Source organism: Xiphias gladius, chromosome 19 (assembly GCF_016859285.1).
Source record: "Xiphias gladius isolate SHS-SW01 ecotype Sanya breed wild chromosome 19, ASM1685928v1, whole genome shotgun sequence".
Classification (NCBI taxonomy): Eukaryota; Metazoa; Chordata; class Actinopteri; order Istiophoriformes; family Xiphiidae; genus Xiphias; species Xiphias gladius.
In genome coordinates, this window is record NC_053418.1 from 1,367,422 (window position 1) to 1,379,491 (window position 12,070).

At 39.3% G+C, this 12,070-nt stretch overlaps 1 protein-coding gene across 2 annotated transcripts in view; it reads left to right on the forward strand.

The window, feature by feature from the left end:
- Positions 1 to 9,479, forward strand: part of prdm6 (PR domain containing 6) — a 90,738-nt gene extending 81,259 nt beyond the window's left edge. For both annotated transcript variants that reach the window (XM_040156178.1, XM_040156179.1), the window contains 2 exons: positions 46 to 222; positions 7,242 to 9,479. In XM_040156178.1, the coding sequence (XP_040012112.1) occupies positions 46 to 222; positions 7,242 to 7,356 (292 nt within the window). In that variant the 3' untranslated portion in view covers positions 7,357 to 9,479. The remainder of the gene's footprint in view (positions 1 to 45; positions 223 to 7,241) is intronic.
- Positions 9,480 to 12,070: the final 2,591 nt, after the last annotated feature.

The window sequence follows — 12,070 nt, forward strand, 5'->3', positions numbered from 1 at the left end:
TCCTACGTTTCAAACCTGTCACACCTGTCCGTCTCTCCCTCTCAGACCGTACCAGTGTGGCCACTGCTCCCAGTCCTTCTCTCAGCCATCAGAGTTGAGGAACCATGTGGTGACGCACTCAAGTGACCGACCCTTCAAATGTGGATACTGCGGCCGGGCGTTCGCCGGTGCCACAACGCTCAACAACCACATCCGCACGCACACCGGAGAGAAGCCGTTCAAGTAAGTAACAGTGAGTACCCCCACCCATCCAACCCACCCAACCTTCTGCTCCCTCCCGCCTGCTGCACACTGGAGCTGGGCTGACCAGTTTCACTAGATATGACACCCAGCTAACACCCACTGACATCCTCACTTCTACTTTCTGACACCCTAGTTATCATGTGCGGCATTCCCTAGCAACTAGTGTGTCACATTTTCTAAAGACCTTTTTTAGATGAATGAAAACAACCATGTAATTTGTTTTAGTTGATCCAAATACAACCAATGTAACCACACTCTAAACCAGGTTCTAGAACTGAAGCACTCAGGTAACAAACTCAGTCGTATTTTAGAAAATCGTCCGCAATAATGTCAGCCATAATCTTTCCACTGTGGTGTATCTTATTCATCTATAATACTCATTGCTTCTCAGAAGCTTTGGTGTTATGATTATGCGACAGTGAGAGAAAAGAAAAAAAAAAATAGATTGCACACTAATATGAGCTCTCGTAGTTACCAGAGGCGAAGCCGTGGGAGTTGACTGAATAGTGTACAGATTCTGCTTTGTTCGGTCTGTCCTTGCGATGTCAACAGGTAGCCTACGCTAGCTAGCCAGCTGTAAAATTTTTATGAACAGGAAGGCCTGAAAATGTGGTGTTTCAGTCATGTTTTATTATTACTGTATTTTGAAGGGAAAAAAAAAATCTAATAAAATAGTGAATCGTCCCCAAGCTTGAAAAAAATAAAATAAAAATCAAGATCTTAGTTTTTGGTCATATGCCCGGCCCTGGTTTGAATTTCTAATAAAAAGTGACTGTCCTACTAACTAGACCCACTGACACCCCAGTTACCACCTACTGCCATGTAATAACACCTTCGGCTTTGCCATGTCTGTAAAAATGTAGTGAAGTCTACTGGTGTATTAAGCTAATGCAAATTGAGCACTTTGTGCTGCTGCTTGACTGACCACTGGCTAACAACTGGAAGCCATTCATTGTGAAGTTGCTATAAAAGCAGTTGCTTATTTACCGAGATTAAGACTGCTAACTACTAGTAAACTGTAGCACATACAGCACTTGAAATGACTGTTGAGAACAGTGTTTTACTCAAACAATCAATATGAAGTAGAATTAACTTTAACTTAAATAGCTTCTATGTTAAATCTCCCTGAATAAATAGAGAGGTTGGACAGTTTTTCTAGAACACAACCATTGCCAGAATGGTTCAGTATGACTCTCTCCCAGAACAGCATTATGTTCAGTGATCCATTGATCAACTCTAAGGGTCAAAGGCCACGTGGATTCCCTATTCATGGGAAAGGAATCTGCCGAATCTATTGACATGAAATAGCTAAGAAATAATCATAATTACAAATAAGGATCAGTGTTCATTGTTGGTTCAATATGACCAATGCAGCCAAACAACAGACAAGTCAGAGTAAACAAACTGAGTGGTTAGTTAAACAAATAAAGCTTGTGCAAAAGTGAAGCAGCTTTAACTTCTCATAACATCTCCAATTACAACATGTCACCTGGTTCAAAAGGTTTCATTCCGTAGAACAAACTGTTAAGATAAATATTTGAGACGTATCAGCCTGTGACTGATTTTGAATTTACTGGGAAAAGTTTTCTTTTTTTTTTTTCAATCAATAGTACAATTTCTTAAAGAAGCATTGGCACAAAAAAATGGAATTACTTTTAAAAATATTTAAAGACTGAAAAAGCATTTCACATCACTGTCATTCACCTCTATTTTCTGGGTGAACTTTCATTAATCTTATTGTTCTCTTGTACCACTAAAAACGTGTTAAAAGACTCCTACATCTATCATGTCCAGGTACTGAATCCAAAAAACTTGAAGGAGTCATAACAATTTCACTATCTCCCATTAGAATTACTAATTTTATCACATGAAGAAAAGTACAACAAAGAGCCAGTCATCTGACCTCAAAAACTCTTGGTCAACCCCGGTGAAAAAAAACCTTCTCTACCTTTTACGGACCTTCTTTCTTTCTTAAGTGTTTCTCCATTATTCATGAGTCCTCGGTGGACAGGGGAATATTTTTGTTCCATCTCCTGTCAAGAATAGTGTGACCTCTGACTTTACTATCGGCCGTCTGTGGCGTTGACCGTCGAGGAAAATCGTCTTATTCTTGTGTTTTGCTTGTTGTAAATTAATATGGATGAGAGCATCAGCGAAATGCCCACAACATTCAGTGTGAATACAGAAGCACCTCGAGTTAGCAGCCTGGTAATGAATCTCCGCACACTGCGACCGCTCATTTCCATTTTTTTCCCATGTGAAGACTGATATAATTAGAGGACAAGCCACACTGCAATTAGGGGTTTCTGGATGCTGCTGTCATCCCGTCAGCAGTGTAGGACAATGAGGATACTCCCAGTGGACAAACAGATCAGCATTCAGGGAGAGGGCAGGAGGACAAAGAGTAAGAGATATACAAGAAAGTGAAGAAAGCAATATAAGGTATTTTAGTTGTGGGAAATCTAGAGGACACGCATCAGGGGAAAGCTGGTGGAAACAAATTAACGTTCTTAATAAGCAATCAGAGAAATCTGAACTTGTGATTGATGTGGAGAGTGAAAGGGCGAGAAGAATGAGTGAGAAAATGAGGGAGAGGAAGAACGTGGAGGAACAAGAGATCACGGTGTAAAAAGTAAAACGACAATCGCCAGCAAGAAATCCGGTTAAAGCAAATCAACGTTCTTAATAAGCAATCGGAGGAAACCCCGAACCTTTTCATCAGCACTTCAGAGTCTCGGTGGAGGCAGAGCGGGACAAAGACAATCATGGACGGGCGTCAGAAATCTTTAGCAGATCGATGGCCTCGGGGAGTTATCTCCTTTCGGACGGTGCGGTGGATAGATTAAAGCTGCCACTGTCACTTTGTCAGGAGGAAAACGCTCAACTTTATTTTCCCGCTGAGGAGACGGAGGCAGAGATTCTGTGTGGTCGGCAGCTTTTCAGCACCAATACTCACTGGAGTGTGGAGGCTGTCAAACTGCTGCCGCTGTTTTCTCTGCTGTTCTGTTGTTCTGCTGTATTCAGTCTCTAACGCGAAAGCACTCGAAACATCACGACTTTAAGTATCCTCCTGAGGACTGAGGGTAGCAAAAGAGGGAGGTTTGTGTGAAATTCAAGACATGTAATAAGATTCTCCTGGTTTCTTTTTCCTGTCTTTGCTTTGCTTTTCTTCTGTTCGGGTCAGGGCTTAGTTGTTAGAAAAGTTTTTTAATGAGATTATTGCTCTGTTCAGCTATATTTTAAGTCTGTACGTCAGTGAGAGGTCTAACTTTTTTCCTCTCTACTTTTATAACAGAATTTAACTTCATTTTCTACAAATTATATTGGCACTCTATTCAAGTCAAGTCAAGTCACATTTTATTTATGTAGCCCAATATCACAAATCGCAAATTAGCCTCAGATGGCCCAACAGTCTGTACAGCATACTACACCCTTCGTCATTAGAACCCTTGATTATTGAGCAGTATCTTATAGGAAGAGTTTCCTGTGACACTGAACATCACCACCAAATCCTCCAAAATCCCTCTAGCCCACTGTTCACTGTTGAGTTTCAAATCATCAGCAGTAAGCTGCAACAAAGGTTTTGGATTTGAGCATATATTCAACATCTCCAAAACTAAAATTATAGCTGAAAAAAATTGCACAACAAACCTTGAAATGAAGACAAATTTGCTAACTTCTTAGCATCCTACAGAATATTTTATAATTTTTTACAATATTTTATCTTAGAGCTTCATTATCAGGTTTTTAAACAGTTGGGGACAGTGTACTACAAATCAAATTGACAGAGCACAACCATGATTTATTATAATCTAAGCAAGTTGTTAGGACTAACATTTTCCATGTGATGAATGTAAGTCCAGTATTCAGAGAGATACATTATCTCTTTTACAATAGAAACTTAGTTAGAATGGCAGTAAAGAGTAGTTCACACATAGTCCCATAAGAACACAGTCTAAAACCTGCATTTACTCAGTCAATCTCAAACAAGTTTAATGTGACGTGATTTAATGTTGATGTGTATCCTTTTAACTTGATTTGCAGGTTAATCACAAACACACCTGCAAGCAACATATTCTGGGACAAAATGGTGACACTTAAGGGACAGTAAAGGGATGTGATCCGAGTTTTGTCTGAATTGTGGCCCGAATGCTCCAACAGTAAATTTTAACGTTGCTGTGAATGGAGACTTCTTGAACATGTCTCTCTGCCTGTTTCTGGTCCCATCAGTCGTTCAGTTTCTATCAGTCTGTGACTGAACATGATCTGTACTTGTTTACTTTCAGTTCTGTCTTGTCGTACAAAAAGATTAAGATAAGAGGTGAGCTGCAACTTCACTGATCCTTGAGGGAAAGTGATTAAAGCTGCCTATGATATTTTGTCAGGACAAACTGCTCAACGTTATTTTTCCCTGCTGCGAAAAGAAGGGGGCAGCTGGTAACAGACGCCGGCTGGTCAATAGCCAGCAGACTGCAGCCGCCTCGTGTCAGCTCCGGTCTTTGTTCTGCAGGAGAACCGTCTTCGTGTCTGTCCTGGTGGATAAGTCACTGTGACAGAGAAGCTTCAGAGGAGCTTTGATGTCGGTAGCTGTTGTGGTTTTGTAGATTTACAGATGAATAAGAACAGGAATGTCCACCTTGAGGGCAGAGCGGTTGAGTTCAGTCAAGCGTTTGTTTTCTTCTCCTTGTGCTGTACGAAAATTTACAAAATGAGAAGAACCCAAATAGAAGACCCATCTTCTAGTAATCTCTCCAGAATGAATACTGCTGTTTACAAGCCTGTAAGATGCCTCACGCCCACATTTAAATATACGTAACTTACAAACTGCAATATTTAAGTCTCATGTAATTATCAGATGTATTCATGCAGGATTATTACATTCACTAGAATCAGTTGTATGATGGGAAGACTCAAGTTTCTCTCATTCTATTTTTAATGAAGCAAAACCAAATTTAGAAGATAGATTCAAAGTCTAGTATAGTTTCTGTTACTGTCTCTTTCTTTTTAAAGATATTTGTCATTTAAAAGAGACAGTTAGACATCTGACTTAACCAAAATATGAGAAGGTACCTGACCTACTTAGCTTGTACTTTGAATATGTTGGTGGTTCATATGTGATTGTTAAGAAAGGCCTGAAACTTGTTTTCTGCTCATAGCTTAATTTAATACAGAGACATAGTTCTATATGATGTTGTGGTTTCAAAGTGCGGTTTGATGTCATGGTGCAGTTAACATCCTTTCGCCGAAAAGTGTCTATTGCATGTTGTTATTTATTGTAATTTCTGTTTCTCAGAAATCTGTTCGTTTCATTGAAATCACAATGATCCGTTGATTTGCCTCAGGGGGCAAAGTAGATTCCCCACTGAGCTTTTGCAAAAAGTTCAACTTCAGTAAAGTTTGACATTGGAATTTGCGGCATTGACCAATAGCAAACTATCTTGACCAAGCTGACCGGTGAGGGACCAGAGAGAGCTTGCGAGTCCAAAATGGACGAAGCTTAACATATTAACTGTCGAACGGCCTGCATAGTTGTTACTAGTTCACCAAGTTTCCAGTGAGTGCAAATGAATTTGCTGCTCCACCTGCCTGTGTGACCAGGCACATAAGTACCAGATATTTTCCAGTAACCCCAGTTGACGTGGGTAAATGACGAAGTTTTCGACACGGGGACCCTCACAGTATGTGTAAGTATAAGGCGTTAATTTAATGTTTTCAGCAATGCCTCTGAAGACACCAAAACCAATAAGAAATGTATCTTTTTAACGAGTATTGTCCATGTACAGAAGGACAGAGCTTATTTCATAGTTGTGCGAACACTATTTAAAACACATAAAAGAGCTGTATTGTTAAATTCCTTCACTGTGGAGAACAAGGCTAATTTCAGTTTTGTTCTGACTTTAGTTTTTAATTATTTTGGACATAAGGTTGCACAGGTATGGTCGATGATGTCTGGACAAATTTAAATCCAAATCACTGTACAAAGAAATGTCTGCATAGCCCAAAAATTTACGTATCTCCATTAAAAATCTAACCTGCTTTAACCAGGTTTTTCTCTTTTTTTTTTCCATTACATTACATTACACAAAATTGAACACATCCTGTTTCCTACATAAAGTTGACAGTGATAAGGTTACAGAATTAACACACTGACTGCTGGTTTATAATGTGTCTATGAGGTTTAAGTTACAGAGTTTCCAAATGTCCATTGTTCAGTCCATACTACCGTACCTTGCTAGGCTTCGATACAAAAAAATGTGTCTCTGCTCCCTTATCTAACGAACACCCCCCTCCCTCCCCCCTCCTCCTATCTATCTATCTAACAGCATGTTAGTCTTGTTTCAGGGCTGTTAACTCCAATACCTCAACACAGCTTTCTCTTTGAAGAGCCTCCACACACACACATACACACACTTCATCCAGCACACACACTTTTATATACATTTAACTGCCCCCGTCACCCACCTCCTGCTCAGACTAAAAGCTCCTTCTCTTCTCTTTCTATTGAAAGTGACAGTGATGCTGCGTTATCAGGCCTGGGCGTGTGTATGTGTGTGTGTTAAAGTGTGTGTGAGATGGGAAAGCCCCCCCCCAGCCCTCTAGATAGATTATTGACAGGTTGAGCGTGTGTGTGTGTATATGTGTGTGTGTGTGTGTGTGTATGTGTGTGTGTGTGTAATTTGTTGGCCAGGTTGTGAAGATCAGGGCAACAATTACAGCTTGCCGCTCCGCTGGGTCTCACACACATTTTACACTGTCACTGGATATTAGAGTTAACAGGCAGGTGTGTGTGTGTGTGTGTGTGTGTGTGTGTGTGCTGTTTAAGTGTCTCTCTTTCTTTCTCTTTCTCTTCAGCTGTGTTACGTTGTGTTTTTTCTGACCTCTCTATATGCAAACTCTCAAACTAACAACCGTCTCTTATCTATCTTTTTTTGTGTTTCTGTATGTGTGTGTGTGTGTGTGTGTGTGTGTGTGTGTGTGTGTGTGTGTGTGTGTGTCAGGTGCGAGCGTTGCGACCGCAGCTTCACACAGGCCACTCAGCTCAGCCGCCATCAGCGACTTCCTAACGAGTGTAAACCAGTGAACGAAAGCAGCGAGTCCATCGAGGTGGATTAACCCCCGACTGTTTACTGACTGTTGACTGACTGAGACCACATCCACATTAAGGCAGCTGAATTTGAAAATGCATCTTTTTCCCTCTGTTTTGTCCCTCAACGTTTTTCTCAGCAAAAAATGAAGATTTAAAAATTTTTTTAATTTTTTTTAAAATTTCAAATTCCTGAGCAGATAAATGGGAAGACACCAGCTTCATGTTTTACTTCAGCAATACACAAGCACTATGAAGCATCCATCCATCCATTCAGTCCACTCTGATGCAGACCTCCATTTTACTGTCACTGTCCCCAGAAACAAAGCTCCTGAGAGCTGAGAGGACAGCAGGAGGACAGACTGTCTTCACCAGGCCGACTGATATCAGAAATTTGATGGACAAAAATAGTTTCACAGTGTTCTCCATGAGGCATACGGGAAGAAAACTGCAATGTTTTATTTACTATTTTACCCCCCCCCCACTATTACATGCCTATGGTGAAACCAGAAAGCTCACAGTGAGACTGAGGGCCTTGATCAGTTGTTACAAATATGAAGCTACTGTGCAGACGTTTGAGGCAGTAAAGGTAAAGTGAGGACGCTTTCAAAGTGCGGATAGTTTTTTTAATTATCAATTAATTTCATAGAAAGTGCAGTCAACTGAGAAAACCTAACTCAATATCTGTTGCGACCAAGTGTACTTACAGTTTTTCAGGTTGTTGGCAGGTTGGTCGTTCCAGCATCTTGAAGAACCTGCCACAGTTCCTCTGTGGATTTAGGCTGTCTCATTATCTTCTGTCTCTCCGTGCGATCCCAGACTGACTCAGTGATTTTCAGCGATTCTTTATGACTCTAGCTGTGAGTTTGGGCTTGTCCTGCTGCAGAATGAATCAGGGACAGATCAGGCGCCTCCCTGACAGTGTTGTGAAGAATCTAAGCGTCTGAAGCGCCTAAAACTTTTGCACCATCTGTAGTTGCTGTAGAGTTCAAGACATACGTATAGATTGAACGTATATGATTTGAACGGCTTCCTGTAGATGTTAGAATCAGTAAGCATGCCATAGGGAGAAAAATACGCACAGAAAAATGTGCGGTGTGCTGTAGTAACACACCAGTTTTGGAGTTTGTTTGGGTTGTGACATTTGATTGAATGAAAGTGTATCTGATCTGTGAGGGCAGCAAGTAACGAACATGAAAATCGCTTCAAAAATTGCTTTATGTTGCCCTTTAGTGTGAAGGACAAAAACATTGCTTTTGGAAAACCACAACGGAAGCCTTTCAAGTTAGGGTCTGTCCCCTCTTACTCACTCTGTGATTGCTCATTTTAAATGTTAATATAGCCTGTCTCAGGACCAGGTAAATAGGTAGCATTAAGGATCTGGAATCAAATCACTATTTTATACTTTTTCAGTTGTCTGACAGTAGAACCAAAAAATATGTAAATGAGAACAACTAATGTGTGAGATAGTCTAAATTAAAATACATTGTAGGTGATGATGGAGAAAAAGGAAGCCAGAAGAGATTTTATTGTTTTCCTGTTGTCCTGGCATTTCAGTGTGGACGGAGATGTTTATGGACAACTAGACGAAATTGAAAACTGTTCTTTAAGAGCATTTTCAGATTTAGCTGGCTTAGTGTGAACGTTGTCTGACTGTTTACAGCTTTTTGACTTCGCCGACTGACTGACTGACTTCTGGAGAGCAGCGACATTGAAGCTTCATTCATCCTGCTGGAGAGAATCCTGATTCAACCAAACCAAAGATCCTTTTTTTTTTCCTGCAGAGAAGCAAACCTTTCAGATGGAGGAGTCAGATTAACATACAGTTTTTTGGACGAGGATATTTATTGGAGACTTTTGGGAACCCCGTCTGGTTTCCCTCCAAAGAAAACTCTTTCTTGAAACCGGGACAAAGACATTGAAATACCAAAAAATTCAGACTGACGGTCTGTCTCTAGCTTTATCTCTCGGTTTCTATTTTCTTTTTGCAACAGCGATGCCAAAGGAGGGCGCGACCAAAGTAAACAGACTGCGAATGCACAACAAGCAACAACACAAATGTCTGAGGACAACACTCGAGTTTTACATCACAGAATGAACAAAATAAAAGACAAGGAGTATGTATTGTAAAAAAAAAAAAAAAAAAAAAAAAGAAACAAAAGGACAAAAGAAACATAAATTATATTTATCTTCTTGCTCATATCATGCTTCAGGCACTTTTGTTTTAAAATGTTGATTATTTAATTTTTGCAGTTCTGATGTTTGGAAAAAGATGGTTGAAGACAAGAAGGAAATACTGAAGAGATAATGGATGTGATTTCTTATAGAAATAATCCCACAGTTCATAAAGAAATGTGTTAAATATGTTTGAAGTTGACACAGCACAGTTTAAAGATGTATTTGGTTAAAGTCAGATCACGTTTTTTTCTCATCGTGGCATTTAAAACATTTTCAGAACATTTCTTTCATTGTGTTCCATCTATTCAGATTTTAAAATTTCAGATGAGTATAGAGATGAGACCTGATAAGCTGAGGCACAAACATCATAAAATCCAAAAAGGGCAAATGGTTTTGGTTTTGATAAAGACTTCCGCATTCATGATTCATGACTTCTCTCATGATAAGTGTTGTCTCACGGAGTGTATTTGCTACGCAATGCAAGTTTGACTCCATTCACAAGCAATCTCAGATGTGTAAATAGTCCTGTGTCATTACGATACACTTTGTATTAAAATGAATGAGGGTAAAAGCACAGTTATTACATGAACACCAAATAGGTTTTTGTGCCTGTGAGTTAAAAAAGCTTTAATAATGATAATAATCTGAAAACTGTAATTTATCTTCCCAAAGACCAACAGAGTGTTGAACCTGGTGGATGTAAATCTACAGTCCAAACCAAAAGTCAAAGGGATGTTTCACTACAGGAAAAATGTTTTACTTTTACCTTTGCAAATGTCTGTAAGAGTTTACAAATGACTGATGAGCCATCTTGTCCAGTCTGAGGAGCCACAGTCATTGGAAATACAAAATAGTGATGAGGGAAAGCAGCTCACATCACCATCTGCAAGTTGTAACGAGCCGGACATGCAGGAGGTGAGATGTAATGAATCACAATCTGTCACTGTGAAGGGTTGCTCATGTTCCATCAAAGTTTGTTCTTATCTGTCATATTTGTTTCCGCGTTTACCTGTATTATGTGGAACTATTTGTCAATGTGTGGGTTACAACAAGCTTGTAACCAGTGTCATTATGCACTTTTAAGGGCAGCGCTCAATAGAAATATTAGAAAAAATACAGAATTAGAGAAAATAGTAGAGAAATTAGAAATATAATTTTATTCCCATTGGAAACTAGTATGCACCTCAGCAAGATTGAAAACACTTGGACAATTTCTCTCGTATCAAACTGAGTCGAGTGTTGACACATTCAGCTCTGTCCTGGCACTGGAGGACCACACAGCTGCCACAGTGGGATTTGTTTTGAGAAAGTGGACTTGGGCTGACTGGGGACTGAGAATCAGCTGCAGGGAGACTGGCTTCAAACCTGGAATCAGACCACAGTCTTCCTTTCACAGTGAGCGTGCTCAACTGTTGGACTCTTTGACGATTCTCCAATTGTGTTACTGTCTGTCTGTTCTAGTGAAATTATTCAGTATTGTAGGAGCAATCATTTTTCAGCTTTAGCAATAATTAAAAAAAATAGGTGACAGTTGTAATTATCTGGTTACGCTTTCCAGATTCTGTAAATGACAAAAACATTTTCACTTTAATGCGACCTTTCACATGTGCAAATATATAGTAAACATCTCCTGCATCTCCACGAGTTCTGCCAGACATGGTAGCAAGTTCAATAACAACAACAGTTTAAAAGTAACTAATAAGAAAACCATCACTAAATTCACACTGATGCAATGAACCTCTTTGTGGAAATGTAGTGATGTCTGCTAACATAATATTGTTCTAATTTACAAATAAAAGAATTAAATAATTTCTAAGTTTTAACACGTTCAATATATGAACGTATCTAAATGGGAATGACAAGCTGCCATTCAGTTATTCTGCCCTTAGGTTTGAAAGTACACAGATGCTCAAAGTGTTAAAATGTGGTAAACATGGACTCCAAAATTATACCAGTTTTTCATATTTTAAACAAAATCTCTTCATTTATTGACACTGTGATCTGATTATAAATCCAGATGTTTGGTGGAGGTGAAGCTCCTGCTCCTCAGGCTCTTACAGACGTGTTTGTGTTACCAAAAGTAAAACAGTTTTGTGCCCAAGTGAGACATCTCTTTATTCAAAATGCATATTGATCCAATGTTGTATATAGAAAAATACAAACTATGGGATTTTTATATGATGGTTAAAGGGAACTGAGGTGAAATAAATTGACTCAGTAAAGGACAAAACACAATATGAACCAGAGCTCCGAGCAAATTCACTTTCTGTTCACATCTGTCAGGATCCGGAGGATGGACTTCAATAATAACTTTCAGCACATCCGAGAGACAAAGTTGTGACAAATCGTCCATCAGCTGCCGTTTAGTTAAGATAAAAACTCACCCTAATTTACTGGTCAAGCACAGACAACTTAATGACGTTTAGATATTTCTATAAAATACAATGAAGTTTTTATGGCAGAAAATGTTTCAAAATTAAATACTTTAATTTTTTTTTTTTTAAATACAATGTTTAAAAATCCCCTCTGCTGTGTGCTTGAGGTTATGACCTATGAAACCTATGA